Source organism: Falco punctatus, assembly GCF_963210335.1.
Source record: "Falco punctatus genome assembly, chromosome: Z".
NCBI classification, from domain to species: domain Eukaryota; kingdom Metazoa; phylum Chordata; class Aves; order Falconiformes; family Falconidae; genus Falco; species Falco punctatus.
The window spans coordinates 37,799,985-37,818,183 of NC_137586.1; the positions used below are offsets into that span (position 1 = coordinate 37,799,985).

Sequence of the window (18,199 nt, forward strand, 5' to 3'; positions counted from 1 at the left end):
CCGCCACCCGGCGCTGCCGCGGCCGGGGCCCTTTCGCCGCCGCTGCTCTCGGGCTGCGCCGTCACCCAGCCCGGCGTTTGTGTGGCTTTTCCGTTTACATCAACGTTTTGTTAGGAACTTGGGATCATTGCCCATCTAAACTTCTCCAAGTGAAGGTCTCTGAAACTGCTTTCCCAAGCCGCGGCGCAGTGTGCCGCGCAGGCTCCCGAGCCGCCCTTCCCCTGCCGTTTATCGCCGGATAGCTGCGGGCAGCTCTGCCGCCTCAGCAGCGAGCCCCGGGGGCTGGGGGCTCACACCACCGCTCACGGCCGAACACTCCAGATCAGCAGACGGCAGAGCAGCTCTGTTTCTGGGTGTTCACGCCACCGCTCACGGCTGAAGCACCCCATTTCAGAAGGCAGAGCCGCTCTGTTTCCAGGCCAGAACAGGCAGGGTCACTCCGCAAGTCGTACCGGCGCAGTTCCCGACTCCGTAACGTACCGAAAGGAGCTGCACTTCAGGCTGGCATTCCACAGGTATCAGTTTCCCGGCATCACCGACCTCCCACAGCCGAAATGAGAAAGGCAAAAGCAAACAGCCCTGACAGGATTCTTTGGAGTCTTATTTCTTCTGCGTTGTAGAGCACTTAATGTCACCGCGAATTCCTTATCTGCTCTTTTGGGCAGTTAAACCCCATGCCAGCCCCCTCTAAAATGAAACGGTATACACCCCCGGTATCAGCCCTGTGGAACAAAACCTACTCACAAGTTTTCCGGTTTGCTGTTCGTTGCCGGTGAGGAAGGGCAGATGATTTTTCAGCAGATGCTAAATATCCCAGGTTCCCACAGCATTCCTAATTCATATCGGTTTCTTCCTCATTAGGTGCAGATGATGTTTGTGCAGTACGCCTCATACAGAAGTTCAGATAAAGAAGACAAACAGTGTTCTTCATGAAGGTGCTGGACTTTGGAAGGAGGCACCAAAAGAGCCTATTTTATTGACAGCAAATACAAAACTGCATGCAGGCGTTGTATTGAAACAGCCTGCCTGTAGCTACAGTTAATAATTAACACGCATGTGCATATAGTAGGCTTCAAGTGACCGTTGCAGTCTGAAAGTCCTGAACAGCAAAACTGGGGGGGGGGGGGGGGGGGGCGGGGGGGGACAGGGCGGGGCGGGAAGGACTAAATTCAGTAACTTGACGTTTTCTGCCAGCTATAGACAGGCTCAGTGATCAGCACATAAGACAATGTTGCATTCTGAGAATATCAAGGCATCAGGAGTGGAAATTTAGTTTCATTTCCAGGTATGTCTTAGATTATTTGGTTTACACTGTTTCCTTAATGAATGTTTAAAAACTTATTTTGGTAGTTCTCTAAGTGTTTTCCTTTTTTCTGAAGCTACTTTTGTAATAGTGGCTTTAAGATACTTGGTTAATGGTCTTAAATTGCTGTGACGAGGAATAATACTATTGACATACCTTGTATATTCCTAATTTCTTTTTTAGTAGAACAGCAGAGAACATTGATGGCTAGTAGGAGAGCCTACATCTGTGAACTAACAATGCTTACAAAATTACTCATTGTAATACTGATCACTTGGTGTAATTACCATGACACAAACAATTTTTAAAAACAATTCAGAAACCGGAAAGGGCAGTAACAACATTGTATAGCTTCTTTTAAACATCTAAACTCGTCTGTCTTCCCTTAACCTGAATTCCAAAGAAAGTTTGTAATTAAAAACTGTTTAAAACACTTTCTTACTTGTTCATAGCTCTGTTTATTCTACCATCAGCAAAACAGCCTCTGCTGGCTATCTCCTTTGATAGAGATCATGAATCTTGTCTTTGTTCTACACTGCCAGCAGTACAATTTACATAAAAGACAATTCAGGACAGAGGAGGACATAACACTTTAACAACTTTTTATCTTTAAACAGGAATTAAGTAAAAAAACCCACCCCACCTCAATAGCAAAACGGCCTGTAACATGTTTAATTGGTTACAATTACAGATAGTGGTGTGCAGTAAATGTAAAATGCCATCCCCTAAGGGGCCACAACATGATGCAGCTTGCCCCTAGTCTTCCCGCGCCCTGCCGACGACATCAGCCCTTGGGCAAAGTTAATCTCTTCCTGATAGCCTTTGCTTTCTGCCCCTCCCATGCTTCCTTTTCTATTCTGAATGCTCTCCCAGGTATTTTGGCAAGCCTCAGCCTTCCTTCCCAGGACTTCCACACATTCCAGAGCTAGTTAGCACAATCACAGAGTTCAACCATTAACCAGAAGCAAAAAGTAACCAAATGCAAACCTCCCTGCAAATCCCCCTTCCATTGTTTGGCTACCACCTTTTCGGGACAGGTCTTTATCCCATATATTGAATCTGCTAAAAGACTTCAGAAGGAAAAGACTTTTAAGGCAACAAGACAGGACGATACGATTTTATCACATGAAACAGTCTTGCATGGAAGAGGTAACATTTATGAAGGATTATCAAAGCGGAAAGAAAAATTAACATCAAACAAGCATTTAGGCACCTAACTCCTGTCAAACAAACATAGTGTTTTGTGACCAACATAGACTGTGCGCAGTTGCTGTAAGCTTGACTACATGAATCAATCGAGGCCTCCGAAGAACTCACTGCCACACTGGAAACAATGAATTTTAGCAAGGTTAGACATGACAGGCCTTTTGGACTGTAGGCCAGAAGCAGCAAAATACGATCATCAGAAAGAATGATTAGTTACTGGTGAAAACTTTGATATACCTAGAAAAACCCAATGCACCCCACTTTCTCTGCTGAGTCCAAGTATCCAGGCACAGCTACAAATGCCAATACTCACCTTTCGAAAGTACAGCTACGTTTTCCATCACTGAAGACAGAGCAACTGTCTTGTGGGAAAAACACTGCCAGTACTGCGATGGTTCTTATTGATACTAACTGTCCATAGTGCGTATCAAAGGATTTTCCTTCAGCTACTTCCTTCAGGAGAGGTAAAGCAAGAAACTATTGCTCAGGTGTGTCACAACCACAGAACTATCTGCTTATTCAATTAAGTTATGGAAGTAAAAAACAGCATGGAAAAGTTATTTGTCTTGGGGGTAACATGCAAAGTGTGACATGAGGGCCAGAGCTCATCTTATATGTCCACTGTACAAGCACAATGGCTGACAGAATCCTTGCCCTTACTTACAATTTGATGCAAGTATTAGACCAAAAAGTAAGTCATGTCCTATGATTCATTTGGTACACCAAGATAAAACTCATTCTAACTTGCTGAACGCTATTTATCTTCACCAGTTAAATTAAATCCATTTGTTACTCAGATACCTAAAACCAGGAAATCGTTTGCATAAATAGCAGTAGCATTATGGATGAAGGGCAAGACAAAACCAGATGTGAAAGCTGAGTGTTCTTACTAAATCCACCCTGACTGGCCAAATTTTGAACAGAAGCTTTCCAGTATGTTTTAAGAAACACAAAGAATTCAAAACAATATACATGCCTGTGGGTTTTAGCTTTATCATCATAGCCTGAAATCACACTTTTACAAAATGAATTAAGCATTCTACATGCAATTTTATTTTGGTATAAACATTTGCACGAAATGTGAATATGAATCAGATGCATGTTAGTGAATATATTGTCTGCAGATTACTTAAGAAAGTAATTTCTGGAAAAGTCAAATAAGAAAAATAATTACACAAGCTATCCATTATCAGGCAAAGGAAGAACCAGGAGGAAGTATCCTTGATCCAAGTATCATGTCATTAACATATATATAAATGTGTTTAAATAGCCATTTGAACTACTAGGAGACTGCACTAAATACTATCATTTTCTGTACGCTGTAAATTATTTTCAGTTTTCTAAATTCAAAACAGCTAGATGTTATTGTCTTAGCTTTGTTTAAAAAATAAAAAATCTTTTACTCTTGTACTCATGAGAATTAGTATTCGTTGTATTTACTTCATCCAGAGCTGAAACTTCAGATGTCTTATTTTTTATTTTGATTGAGAAACATGCAAACTGCGTGCACAATTAGCCAGTAGCCATTTCCAGTGAAATTTTACTCTCTATTCTGAATGGTGGGAAATATCAGGTAACAATGCTTATATTTTAAATGCAAATACTGGGCAACAATACTATATAGCTATTGTTTTTCAATGACAAAATTAATCAAATCTGTAATAATCCTAGCTAGCCAGAGAACCATGCCAAACTAACTACAAGTGTCACAGGAATGGTTTGCACTGAACATCTTTTCATACATTGATAAACAATTTATAAGTGTGGCATAACTGTTTCCTCAAGAATTAGTCAACAACTTTGCATTTCCATTTTATAGGCAATTAAAAAACGTAAGTGGTAATAATAACAACAGTGCAAGTGTTGAAGTGTTCTTCTTGCAGTTCATGATTTCTTTTAAAGCTTTTTTGTTTAAAATCCAGAGTATATAATTTACTCCGCTGCATTTTTTCAACAGCCCGAAAAACACAGCTTCATCAGCCTAAGTACTATACTTGACTCTAAGAAGGAAAAAGGCAAAAGTTTCTGCATCAGCACGGTACCAAGGGGAGTCTGGCTGTACCGTGGTGGGAAAAAGATAATCTAGGCCTACTTCCTTAAGAAACGCTGCAGAACAAAATCAGTGCAAATTTTTGCTGCTGTGAGAGGATCTTAATTTTGCTCAACTAAAGAAAAAGTCAGGATGTATTTTTACCCTTTGAAGAGCAAAAGAGAACAGAAAGAGAAATCCAGAGTAATAGAATGAAGTATTTGCAGAGATATTGCTATGCAACTTAAACATTGTGTAACAGCCTGTCCAGTTCCATATGATGCTTACAGCCACACAGATCTTTTAAATTTAAAGTAATTTAAGGTTTAGCTCAAAAAAACCCACCCCTCCTAATGAAAGAAAGGAGAATTTAAAATTTGGAGAAAAGAGCGAGTTCTGCAATACTGAGGGAAACTCATAAGACATGCATTACACACAATGAAAAGTTTCTGCCTGCCACAGACATTTCATTTTACGACATTCAATTTGACTGTGATGCATTATGCACTTGCAGCCACAAATTTTAACGCAATACATTCACAGAGCCACAACTTATGTCAATGCAATTCACAGGCATTTGTTGTTTTGGGTGAATGTCTCACCAAAAGAAGTTTAGCTTTGTGCACTCGTCAGAAGTCACTAGGTGGGTCAGTCCATACATAAGAAATGCAGTTAACAGGAAGGGCAACCACAACCACCTGTACTACATGGACACAGATTCAAGCGGTGACACAGAAACCCAAAGACAGCGCTAGAGAAAAATATTATTATTTTCATTTTTGTTGCATAACATAGTGACATCAAGAAAAACAACAGAATTAAGCTCAGGTACTTCAGAAATGAAGGAAGGGCTTGGTTTGCAGTTAAAGTCTTTAAACTTCCATGAGGTAGAATATTATCAAGTATCTTCTTTCCCGGAATATATTAAGCAGGACAAATCCAATTTGGTTTTTAACGCCATTGAAAACTCTTTTGATAGTAGTTCATGAAGGGACACTCTGTCATGAGAATATACCCAGTTCCGTCCAGTCCAGTCGTAGCGCTTAGGCCCACTAGAAAACAAAACATACACTGTACAAGTACAGATTATTCATAGGGAGCTGCTGGAAGCCTGTATTTATAATGTACCCCAGAGAGTGCCCATGAGAAGGAACAGACAGTGTGGAGAGGGCCTGGTGGGCAGTCTGGGAAAGTAGAGCAGAAAAGAAAGGCCAGATCACCAGGAAGTGCTGAGCCATCCAACAGATACATCTAAAAGGTGACGACAAGATACATCAGTTACTCCCAGCAGACCAAAACTCCTTCCCTTCTTGCTTTTGGCACTGATTTCCCCAGTTTCTTCCCTTACCCTTCTCCCCTCATCCATACAATCTTCCAGCACACAAATATTACAAGGGATATTTCTATAATGCTGAATTAATGCTGTTGGTTAGTTCTTGCAGCAGTCACATGCAAATATTCTAAGCACAGCAGAACACAGATCACCATTCTCACTTTCTTTTTAGATGCAACAAAAGAATTTACCAGCTGAAAGCAAATACATTGGCATGTGAGTGGTTTACATTTAAAAAGCTGTTTTCCTCTGTGCTATCATACGGTTGCTGGCTTGATTTTTTCAGGACTACATTAAGTACCAAGAAAGATACTTGAACACAAGGGTTCCATTCCAGACATTTCTATCCACCCAATTCTCCACATCTGAAACAGGAGAATGACTGAAAGGCACTCACTACTGTTAAGGTCAGCTAGAGAAACTAAGCAAAGAGAAAGGAATGAAATAGTCGCCTGGGATAAACAGACGAACCATGAGTCTTATCCTTGAACCTGCAGGACAAAATGCCTTGGAACTCACACAATCCACGCACAAGGCCTGCTAGAAAACAGACTGTCCTATATATACACAAGAACAATCTGCAGGTTCTCTACAAACATAAACACTAATCTGTACCTTGAATACCCTGAAATACTTGCAATATCCACATGCAGAACTTCCAACCACTAACCAAACCATGAGCAGTCACAAACACAAATACAAATCAAAGTCACTTCCACTGAAATCTCACTCGCCCTATGTGAACTGGTAACTATTTGGAATCAAGATTATGCACTTCAGTTACTTTACCATGTATTTCTCACTTCTCTCTCTTTGCAGCACAAGTATCTGTTTATACTTCCCTGCACTTAGAGAATGACAGAATGCAATGCAGTCATTCATGAAAATCAGGCCAAGTCTGACCATTTAATTCACGACAAAGAAATGTGTAAATTATTTGAACTGGTTTTAAATGTTACATAGTAAATATCAGTGATACAGTTAGCCTATGAAATACCTCTATACCCCAGTATCTCCAAAATGCTGTACAAATGTGATTTTTTTCATTTAAATTAAAAATTTAAGCAAGGATCCTGTGAATTCTCTAAAATGCCTACAAAGTTAAATATAGACTAATACATGTCTCATGGAAAGTATGCATACATTTTTAAACACCGAGAAGAATTAAAATATCACATTAAGGTATTATTAAGAGATGCTGTGCAAGGCTGAAAAGTCTTTTCAGTCAAAAGAGCTACACGAAATTACTGCAACCACACTGCTGGCAGCCTGCAGCCACCTTCACCCCCTTTTTTTAAATTGTCATCTAAGGGAAGCTTTACAAATACAAGCTTAAGTTCACTTCTATGTACAGATGCATGATAGCAAACAATGTCAAAACAATTCCAAGAAAATGTCTCATATCTTAATAATTTGTCTCCCTTGAGATATGTTACTGAAGACAAGATTCTCCATTTACTGTACAAATTTCCCAAATGTAACATCCAATACAAGTGATTGCTGGCAGCAACATTTGCTTACTTCACCTTCTAGTATATTGCACTTAAGATGTCACTCCTGATCATATAACATTTGTTGGGAGCTGCTATTCAGCAGTTAGGAAGTAAGTGAACACAACACATCATACTTCAGGAAATACCACTGTTTACCATAATATCAGTTAAAGAAGCATAAAATTTAATGTTTGCAAGTGAATAATTTTCATCACAGATATGAAAAATACTGTCAGAGAATTTTCAAGTTTATCTCTTTCCCTGAGTATTTTTATTCACTACTGGAGCAATCAAAAAAAAAAAAAAGTTTAACATTTTTTCATATATTCCATATTCTGAGGCATGTAGTCTTGACTCAACTAGAGTTGGCTCCAACCGAATAGGAATTCTCTGAATTTTCATTTTCATAAATAGATGAAAAATTTGTTTCAGTGATACAAAAATCTTATAGTCATCTGAAGCAGAATCAAGGTTTGGAAATTGTAGCAAAATATATGGAATGAATAAATTGCGACACACAGCCTGCATCTGTCTAAACAAAAAAGTTTGTTAGCTTGCTAGGCCTGTGGCTAGCTTAGCAAGTCATGAACCTGTTAAGTAAAATATTTAAATAATAAAAGGATTCTGTGACAGGAGAAGAGTTAGTAGGAAAAAAATGGCTAACCTACTATGCTGCGCAGCTGCCACTACATAACCACACCAAAGCAAAGTTACAATTTTCTTCAGGTAAATTTTAATCTATTAAAATTATTTCTTAAAATCTTGAATTCCATTGTGCTTATTTTTATTCCCCCAACGCAAACCCTACTACATAATTCTACTACTGCAAAACCATTCCCGGTTTTGCAATCAGTACATTCTGAACAACATTCAAGAGGTACGCCTGCATGGTTACTGGGAGCGCTCATACTTTCCAGCTATCTGGTTACTTCACCAGTATCACTGACCAACTCCCTCCGTTCTTTCCACAGGGTAGTGGCAGAGAACATAATTTTTTGGGGGAGGCAGCTACAACATTTTCCCACTGCTGCAACCAACCAGAAAACCTGGAATGGATCAAACCAGTGTTAAGAGAAGGCAGAGGGAACAGCTAGCCAGGGCTCCCATAAAGTGCAGATGCTTGACAAAAACAACCAGTGAGAAATCACATAAACATATAAAGCAGGAAATCCCACAAGCTTAAAAAGGAAAGGAGCCACCCTGCTTAAATACAAAGAGATTTCGATTGTAATATCATCATCACCTTTCCTTCTCTAACAAAAGCTTTGTTGTTCGGGGTTTTTTTTTTATGATGGCTGTTTATTTTTAATATGAGTAGGCTATATTCCTGTAGACAGTAGGCTTGGACCAGATTAGGGTACGAAAACACTGTATTACACATTTCCTGGATTCATTTAGGTATGTCAGTATACTGCACTGTGCCTCAAACCTCTATAACAAATTCTTATCAAACGTTTAGATTGTATCATGTTTCGAGAATATACAGAGTAAACAGGTTACTTATGAAAAGGATATCACATAGTCCACGCCGTGCTACAAAAAAGGGGGAATACACTTCCACCCAGTGTGCAGACATTACATAATTAACTTATACAGAACTTACCTAGTGGGTGAGGACAGCCAAATCTGCCGGTTTGGTGTTTGCTTATTGATTACATACGTTCCCATGTCTCCACCTAATTTAACTGTTAGAACTCCACTCTTAAAAAAAAGAAAATAAGTGAGAAATTAGAATTTTGCATTCTGTTACTTGACAAGAATTACATCATCTGCAGTAGATAAACAGAAACCTGCGTATCTGTATCACATGCCACACTATTTCTCAAACACTAAAAGCTTGGAAGAATGATTATCAGGCATCAAAAACTTGAATATCTAGGGCAACCCGCATACCTTGGAGCCTGATCTAGACTTTAAACCTTCTGGTCAGCGTTTTATTTAGTGGGTTTGCACCATCCACAATGGCACTACTTAAACAATACTCCTGACCTTCGACTTGTCATCTTGAAAGGACTGGTAGTTCATTTTGCAACGATTAAAACATCATCCAGTAACAACTTCTCTCTTCATGAACAATGTAGAACTGGTGTGGTTCAAAGTAAAGACGTTTCATATGGCGTTGCTAGATTCCTGAGCCATAAAATTTTACCTAACTGTTCTTAAGTGACTGTAACACTTCTCAGTGAATAAACACAATTCCTTCTCCAATAATTCTGATTAAATGCCTATATCCTGAATCATCCCTCAAAAAAGTTCCACTTCTGAACCCATGAGGTCTGGTTTGTTTTAGCTGCCAGCTTTAGACCATTATCCTAGTGAGCATTCATTTGCCCTTCCTTACATTTATTACTGACAACATGATTCACATTTCTTTTGACATTTTCACAAGTGCATTTGGAAAGCATACATAAATCTGACAAAAATATTTCTGTTCTAACTTTAAAAGAACACCACCACTTGGACCAGAGTTAACCTACAGATGATCCAAATTATGCTAATTAAAAAGGGTATCTCTACAGAATGCAGCCTGATGATTCACGTAATAGGTTAGTCATATTTCATCTACAGTTTCTCAACTACTTCATGTCCTATAGCACGATAAAGCTTCTTTAAGTGAATCATACTTTTCATGTTTTAGGCAGGAGTCACTACTAGAGCTACTATCATTGCTAGGGCTATTTGCTGTGTATAACCACTTATTGTGGGGAAAAAAATGAGATTCTTTTCCCTACAAACTCACTCATACTAGATTCTGACATATATCAAGGATCATCAAGCATGAAATAATACTCTCAAGGTCTTATCTTGTTACCTTAGTTTCCAAGCTGTTTCTGTTCTTGGTAAGGGTTTATAACTGTGATCAATAAAAATAAAAGACTCTCCTGTTTAATATTGCTATCAGGTGGTCCTGCTGCTTATGTTAACTGAACATTGGTTTAGTGCAAAGAAGCTACTGCCCTGGTTGGCAGAATTCAAACCTGCCTATACCTGAGCAGTCTTAGATCTGTAGAGACACAGCAGAATAAGAGCAGGTTGGGGGATTAGGCCTGAACAGTGGTATAGACGTTCCACTATTCTTCTATGTACTGTTTAGTGCCATATTAAGTATTCAGCATGACATTAAACTGTATGCTACAGAAACACTATGAAAATAGGTTTCCAAAGAGTTAACAAAAAGATTATACTATTGCTTACATTGTGTGTCAGCTTCTGGAGAGTATTGTTGCTATGCCACTGCAAATTAAATAAATTCTAACTTCTAATACTGTGTTTAAAACATTTTCCCATACGTTTTGCAGTATTTTGAAATACTAGAAAACACAATTTGAGTTTTTAAGAACTTAAACTGCAAGATATTTTTACCACATTTTAAAGAATATTACTGTATGTGCTTTGGATGCACTGAATGAGTGTTTGTTAGCTCCTGGTAATAAGAATATTCGTAGAAAGATTTTTTTCGTTCGGACACGAAGATAAAAGTGCACAGGTGTAACGGACCTTTATCACGTTCGCCACCTTGTGGCTTACTATAGCACTAGCCCTGTTTGTTTGGAATTAAAACTTGGGACTGTTTAACCTTGCACTCTTAACAGAAATGACAACATATTCTTTCATCGTCACACAGTCTATGCAACAAAGGAGTACCGGTAAAAATTAAGATGGATTAAAAATAGTTTCTTTTGAGTCCCACAATGAGTCAGTCTCAGACACAATCCACTCTACAGTGGCTGGAGACATAATATGACTCATTACCTTCGTGTAATGAAGAGTCTGAGAATATTACAAGATAAATCATAACCTTTTCGCTAATTTTTGTCCCAAATTCTTTAAATCAGGCTAATTGGTGCTGATACACTAAAACATAGTGAACAGTAATGGTTAAACAGTTCTTCGCTTTTCACCAGAAAAGCAATAAGCTGTAACATTAACTACATAATTAATTAAAGCAACAAACGGTATTTTCTAAGATCAACAACAGAATCCTACTAACAATATGTTATTTCTATCCCACTTACGTGAAATGAAGAATGAACATTATGAAGACAAAGTTACAAAGGAGCAAGTCCAAAAACTATGGGGTTTTGGTGTAGTCTTTTTTTTCCACAGCACCTCCTCTTGTGCTCCTTTATTATCTATATATTATGTCTTTCTCTGCACACTGAACATTTTAAATCCTCAAATCATACGATAGCATGTGTTACTTTTTACCAGAATAGTTGCTCCAGTCAGTATAAACAGGCATATTTTAACAATAAAGCTGTAAAAACTCGTATTTTAAGTGTTGGCACTAAGCTGAACAATTTAAAATTCCCCTTCAAAGACAAAAAATAAATACAATAATTACAGTAGTAATAGAATGTTTAAAACATACCCCTAAAGAGACATCATAGTCTTCCGGGGTAAAAGGCTTATCTGTTAGGTCCTCAAAGAAATCCGCCAAGGAGTCCAGTGTTTCTTCAGCCAGTTTTTCGTAAGTGGTCTCATCTAAAGAGCTACAAATGAGACATACAAGCCCATAATCTGGAGGAAAAATATGGAACACAGTATTTTTCCTATAATAAAAACATCCAGAGACCATGATGACCTTAGGAGAAACAGTAACCATGAAATAATCATATACAACAAGGAGTTGTTTTTATTAAGGTTAACGTACGTAGCAATCCACCTTATAAATGGAGGTGGAATTTTGAAATTTTGGTAGCAGAGATTTGTACACCAATGCATGCAGCACAGGGAATAAACAGGAAGAATTAAGAGATCTGTGTGCAGTCGCAGGGCCAGGATCTCCCTGCAGCTACAGAGACATGGTGGGATAGCTTGCATGACTGGAATGCCGTCATGGACAGCTACGTACTTTTTAGGAAAGACAGACCAGCAAGGAGAGGTGGTGGAGTTGCTCTCTATGTGAGGGAGAGACTGGAATGTGTTCAGCTCTCCCTAGGGGTGGACGCAGAACGAGTCAAGAGCTTATGGGTAAAGATCAAGGACAGGTCAACATGGGGGACACTGTTGTGGGTGTTTGCTAGAGGCCATCTGATCAGGAGTTTGGTGAGGCTCCTATAAACAACTGGAAGAAGCCTCAAGATCACAGGCCCTCATTCTCACGGGGGACAACAACCACTCCAGTATCTGCTGGAAAGACAATTAGGCACACACAGCCCAGGAGGTTCCTGCAGAGCACCGATGATAATTTTTTGATGCAGGTGGTGGATGAGCCAACAAGCTGAGGTGAGCTGCTGGACCTTGTACTAACAAAGAAGGATTGGCTGGAGATAGCCTTACTGCAATGACCATGAGATGGTGAAGTTCAGGATCCTGCGTGGAGGAAGAAGGGCAACAAGTAGCATTGCAGCCCTGAACTTCAGAAGAGCTAACTTCGGTGCCTTCAAGGACCTATTTGGAGGAATCTCACAGGTTAGGGAGGGAGGTCCTAACCCTCCTCTAGAAGGTAGGGAGGCCCAAGACAGCTGGCTAATATTCAAGCGTCTCTTCCTCCAAGCTCAAGATAGATGCATCCCTACGAGTAAGAAATCAAGCAAAGCTGGCAGGAGACCTGCACGGATCAGCAAGGAGATTCTGGCAAATCTCAAGGAGTCTGGCAAAAACAGAAGAAGGAAGTTTATGGGATGTGGAAAAAGGCACAGGCCACTTGGGAGGAATATAGGAACGCTGTCAGAACATGCAGGGATGTGACAAGGAAGGCTAAGGTCCATTTGGAATTAAATCTGGCAAGAGAGGTCAAGGACAACAAGAAGGGCTTCTTCAAGTACATCAGCAGGAAAAGGATGACTAGGGAAAATGTGGGCCCTCTGCTGAATGAGGTGGCTGCCCTGGTGATGAAGGACACTGAGAAGGTGGAGTTACTGAATCCCTTCTTCGCTTCAGTCTTTACTGCCAAGGCCGGTCCTCTGGTTTCCCAAACCTGGAGGCAAGAGAGAAAATCTGGAGAAAGGAGGACTTTCCCTTGGTTGAGGAGAATTGGGTTAGAGATCACTATAGCAAACCTGACACCCACAAATCCATGGGCCCTGATGGGATGCATTCCCGAGCGCTGAGGGAGCTGGCAGATGTTATTGCCAAGCCAGTCTCCATCACTGAAAGGTCATGGAGAACAGGAGAGGTGCCCGAGGACTGGAGGAAAGCCAGTGTCATTCCAGTCAGTGAGCGCAGGCCGGGTGGGCTGGGCGCGTGGGCAGGGCGGTGGGCTGAGACCTGGCTGATGGCAGAGCCCAGAGGGCTGTGACCAGCGGCGCAGCCCAGCTGGGGGCCCGCAGCCAGCGCTGTGCCCCGGGGCTCAGCACCGGGTCCCGTCCTGCTCAGCCCACCCACCAGCGCCCTGGGTGAAGGGGCAGAGCGTGCCCGCAGCCAGTTTGCTGGTGGTGCAGCGCTGGGAGGGCGGCTGATACCCCGGAGGCTGCGCTGCCGTTCAGCGGGGCCCGGGCAGGCTGGGCAGTGGGGCGGGGGGGGCGTCATGAAGCTCAGCAAAGGCGGGGGTAGGGTCCTGCGCCGGGGGGCAGCGACCCCACGCACCAGCACAGGCTGGGGCTGACCTGCTGGCAGGCAGCTCTGCGGGGAAGGACCTGGGAGGCCTGGAGGACACCGAGTGGCCCGTGGGCCGGCAGTGTGCCCCGGTGGGCAAGGAGGCCGCTGCCAGCGTGGGCTGCATCAGGAGGAGCGTGGCCAGCGGGTGGAGGGGGGTGTCCTGCCCCTCTGCTCTGCCCTGGTGAGGCCGCACCTGGAGTGCTGTGCCCAGCGCTGGGCTCCCCAGTTCAGGAGAGACAGGGAGCGACTGGAGAGGGGCCAGCGGGGGGCTGCCGAGGGGGTGAGGGGGCTGGAGCATCTCCCTCATGAGGGAAGGCCGAGAGAGATGGGCCGGTGCAGCCTGGAGAAGGCTGAGAGGGGATCTCATCAGTGCATACAGGTATCTTCAGGCCGAGTGTCAGGAGGACGGGGCCAGGCTCTTTTCCTGGTGCCCAGTGACAGGACAAGGGCAATGGGCACAAACTACAACACTGGAGTTTCCATCTGAGTATAGGTAAGAACTTCTTCACCTCGAGGGTGACAGAGCACTGGGACAGGCTGCCCAGAGAGGCTGTGCAGTCTCCTTCTCTGGAGACATTCAAAACCCACCTGGACACCACCCTGTGCAAGCTGCTCTAGGAGAACCTGCTTTAGCCGGGGGTTGGACTAGGTGATCTTCTGAGGTCCCCTCCAACCCTGACCATTCTGCAATTCTATGATTTTAACTGAGAAGTATGTACTTATTTCCTTAGATACACTGATCCCTGCTTACTAAGAGGACAGAGTAACATTTCAGAATAAGGCTTTTTCATAAAAGGACTTTGGGAAAGAATCACTTAGTTTTGAACTCTACTAAAAGACACAAGCACCTCCTGGCTAGAAGCATACGTCATTTGACTCTAAGAAACTTGCTGCAGCTATAAGTGATTTATAAACATCAATACCACATGCCATGTCTGCACACAGCATTCGACTTCTCAATTGGAATTACCAATGCAGCCCAGTAATTAGATGTTATTTAAAGTGTGCTTTTGAACAAATACATACAATTAGCTTCTTCTTCAGAGTGTCTCAAAGCACCCTTGTAGCCACTACCTAACGCTTACAGCACCTGTGAGACTGTTTCTGTTATCCTCCTTAAATAAGTAGAAAAATGTAGTGGGAACAAAGTCTAGATCAGTTTAAATAACCATATTTAATTAAATCACACAAGTCTTTCCATTCATATCAATGTCAACTTTTAACTGAGTGTTTAGGTGGGTACCTCTAGCAACAGACAATTCAGTGAAATCACTCCAGTTTTCACTAATGGGTATGGCAATACAAGTTACTATGAACTACGGTGACTCAATATCTTTTATTGGATAATAAAGGACATAACATTTTCTACAAGTTTCTTGCTAGCCAGTTACTGAAACACACACAATTCCACTTATGTGAGGGACACCACAGAAACACCCAGGGATATGTAGAATGGAAATCCTTGGGATTAGGCAAGATTCATCTACTGGCTCAGGGTGCAGTTCAGGTACTTAACAGTAAGAGCCATTTTTGACATCTGCACAATCCTTCATTGGGCCTCCAGCTGCAGCATCAGAAGGGAAGAAATCTCTGACAGGTACTGTGTCACATCCTTTCAGCACAAGAAGAAATTTCATGCACCCTGACATATGTGAAATGGTGCTAGACACCTATGTTTAGATACATGAATTATTTCCTAAGTGACTTCCCAAAGTCACCCCAAATACTTGGCGCTAAAACTGTACTTTTCCTTTATAACATCATATCAATGTTACACTAGTTTCAGTCTTACCATGTCTAGAAATTATTTTAAAATGCAGAGACAATATTTTTTTGTGTGAATATCTCAAAATACAATTTACCTTGTGTCATTCAGAGTTCCTGTATTTCTTAAATTTGCGAACTGAACAGTCTTGCTCTTCATCTCTGAAGCGTATCGTAACTGCTGTTGAAACTAAGCGTAAATAAAATGGAATTAAAAGTTAAAACACTAAGAATTATAAATTACCTATTTGTCATATAAATTAAGTAGATCCTTGAAGACTTTCCCACCCCCTCCAAGTAAAATAGTCATATTCTATATCACAGAGCTAATATGGAAAGAATTACACAGCTTTAGTCCTTGGATGATTGAGGCAATTAGAATATTCTTGTCGTCCGATACAGTTATCTTCTGATAATGAAAAAAAATATCTATCAAATAGCGAGGTAGAGAAGAGAACTGTTTTCTTTTCCGTTGCTTTACCCCAGAACTACCGAGCAACTTCAGACAACTGGTTAGGCCAAGATTTTGACAAGTATCCACTACTCAGACACTTCATGATCCACAACTTGTGTCCCTCTGTTAGAAGCCATGAATATATTCAACTAAAATAAACAGAAGACCTGAATCCTCCCAGCTTACAAAAGAGCTAACATCACACTTGACATTCCACATCTCTTCTGTAAAACAAGCTGTTTAATTTCTAATGTCTGTTTAAAAAAAAACCACAACAACTTTAAAAAACAAATCAAAATTACAGAAAAGCTGTGTCAACACATTGGCAATTCAAGACAAGGGAGTGGAATGGGCAGCCCCTTTGAGGAGAAGCAAGACATCAGCACGGATAAAGATTAAGCTGATCCCTTAGTCTAACACTCTAGCAGAAGCACTTACGCTATCAACAAAGAAAGATAGCTTGCCTGCCATTTTCTTCTTAACCTGGGCTATGAAGGCATATATTTTTGGATGAATGGTAAGACAGCATTCCTGACTGCTTTTTGTGTACTTGCACAACGTTTTGAAAATTGAGATGAAAAGCAAGTGCCACCTAAAAAGAAACTATGACAGCCCCTGTTCAAGCACACACAAGAGCAAAACACAAAAATACCTCTCTCCATATGGTTTAACATCTGTCCTCAGGCATTACAGATGAACTGGTCTGTCAATCCAAAGCCATGAGACAGACGTAAAGGACAGAGAACAGCAAACTCCTTGTACCATCAGTGACACAGGCTGACAAAATACATGCTGACACCTATGCGGTTTTGACTGTACACTTTAGCATTTCTTTAATACGCACATAGGATGAAAAGCTAAGTGACAGCAAATACATCTGGGTTCTGGCCAGAGTGAGATGATGCAGCTGTTGGTGTGCCCATACTCAGGCTGTGACCTGCGGCTGTCAACACAGCACTAGCACACACTTGGTGTCACCCCGCCAGGTACCAAACCCCGCGCTGAGGGCGGCCTGCACGCACCTGCTGCGGCTGGGAAAGGGCAGCAACCCAGCACAAAGCTCTGGAGCACTGCAAGGCCTGCCCCCCCGCCGGGCAGCCCCCGCTGCCGCCGTTCCTGCAGGGCAGCACGGCTGCGCTTGCGGGGCTGGGAACCCGCGAGCCCCAGCCCTTCGCGCCCCGTGCTTCCCACCGGCACGGGCAGCTGCCGCCGGGGCGCGGCTCAGCCCTCGCCCCGCGCCGGGCCCGGCCCCCTCAGCGCCGCCCGCCTCAGCGCCGCCCGCCCGGAGGCGGCAGGAGAGCCGAGCAGCCGTACCCCCGCCACAGGGGGGCCCGGCCGGCTGCGCGGCCGCGGGTGGCGGGGCCGGGCTGGGGGCCCGCGGGCGGCTGAGGAGCTCCCCGCCCCCCAGGGCCCGCCCGCCGCGACCCCGGCCCGAGGCCGCCCCGCCCGCCCGCGGACAAGCAGCGGCGCGACCGGCCCGCCTCCTCCCTCCCGGCGGCACAGGCCGCACCGCCCGCCCGCCCGCCTCACGCTGCTCACCGTCCGGCCGCGCCCGCCGGCGGCTGCCCCGGCCAGCGGGGCGTCCCCGGGGCCTCCGCTCCGCCGCCACGCCGCCGCCGCCCGCCGCGCCGCGCTCACTGCGCCAGCCGCCCCCGGCCTCCACATGCCGCCGCCGCTCGCTACGGAAGCGGGCGGGGAGGAGCCAGCCCGCCGCGGCGGCGGCGAACGAGAGGCGGCGCCCCGCTAGCGCCCTCCGCCGGCGCCGCGGGGAGCAGCGCCGGGCCGGGGCGCCGCGGCGCCGGTCTCGGCCCGCCCCCGGTGCGAAGGAGCCTGTGACTGCGGGGGCAGTGCCGGCGCCGCGGCGGGAGGCAGGGCCCCGAGCGGCGGGGCTCCGTGCCTTTCCCGGCCGGAGGCGGGGCTCACCAGCGGGCCGCGGCCTCCGGGCCTGGGCGCGTCAGGGAGCTGGCGAGCTGCTCCTGCGGGCTGCCGGGGAGGGGAGCGGCGTGTGTCCCCCCGCCCCGGGCCCTGCTGCTTCGGCCCGGGTACAGCCCGGCCGGATTACGTGTGGGGAAGA

The 18,199-nt window shown here is 43.8% G+C and overlaps 2 protein-coding genes and 1 long non-coding RNA gene across 4 annotated transcripts in view; 1 reads left to right on the forward strand and 2 right to left on the reverse strand.

Annotated features, from left to right (window-relative positions):
• TJP2 (tight junction protein 2) overlaps positions 1-874 on the reverse strand; it is a 66,297-nt gene extending 65,423 nt beyond the window's left edge. Inside the window, exon 1 of one of the 2 annotated variants that reach the window (XM_080372915.1) lies at positions 745-874. The gene's annotated coding sequence lies outside the window, so the exon portion shown is untranslated. Of the gene's footprint in view, positions 1-480 lie in introns of both variants that reach the window. The other variant, XM_080372914.1, reaches the window with a different exon arrangement.
• On the forward strand, positions 14-1,736 carry LOC308056945. The gene is made up of 2 exons (XR_013925038.1): positions 14-515; positions 862-1,736. It is a non-coding gene; the product is annotated as an uncharacterized lncRNA (long non-coding RNA).
• Positions 1,737-5,290: 3,554 nt separating this feature from the next.
• Positions 5,291-18,199, reverse strand: FXN (frataxin). The gene is made up of 5 exons (XM_080372930.1): positions 17,665-18,199; positions 15,770-15,861; positions 11,737-11,857; positions 8,968-9,065; positions 5,291-5,590 (listed from the first exon to the last, which is right to left on the reverse strand). The coding sequence occupies exons 1-5, from the start codon at positions 17,788-17,790 to the stop codon at positions 5,437-5,439; spliced, it is 591 nt and encodes a 196-aa protein (XP_080229056.1). The 5' UTR covers positions 17,791-18,199; the 3' UTR covers positions 5,291-5,436.

Excerpts from the sequence above, each read along its gene's own strand:
- FXN (XM_080372930.1), bottom strand. The coding sequence starts at position 17,790 with ATGTGGAGGCCGGGGGCGGCTGGCGCAGTGAGCGCGGCGCGGCGGGCG. Across the intron at positions 11,858-15,769 it reads GGAACTCTGAATGACACAAG|CTCTTTAGATGAGACCACTT; the intron begins GTAAATTGTATT and ends TCTCATTTGTAG. Across the intron at positions 5,591-8,967 it reads TGGCTGTCCTCACCCACTAG|TGGGCCTAAGCGCTACGACT; the intron begins GTAAGTTCTGTA and ends TTTGTTTTCTAG.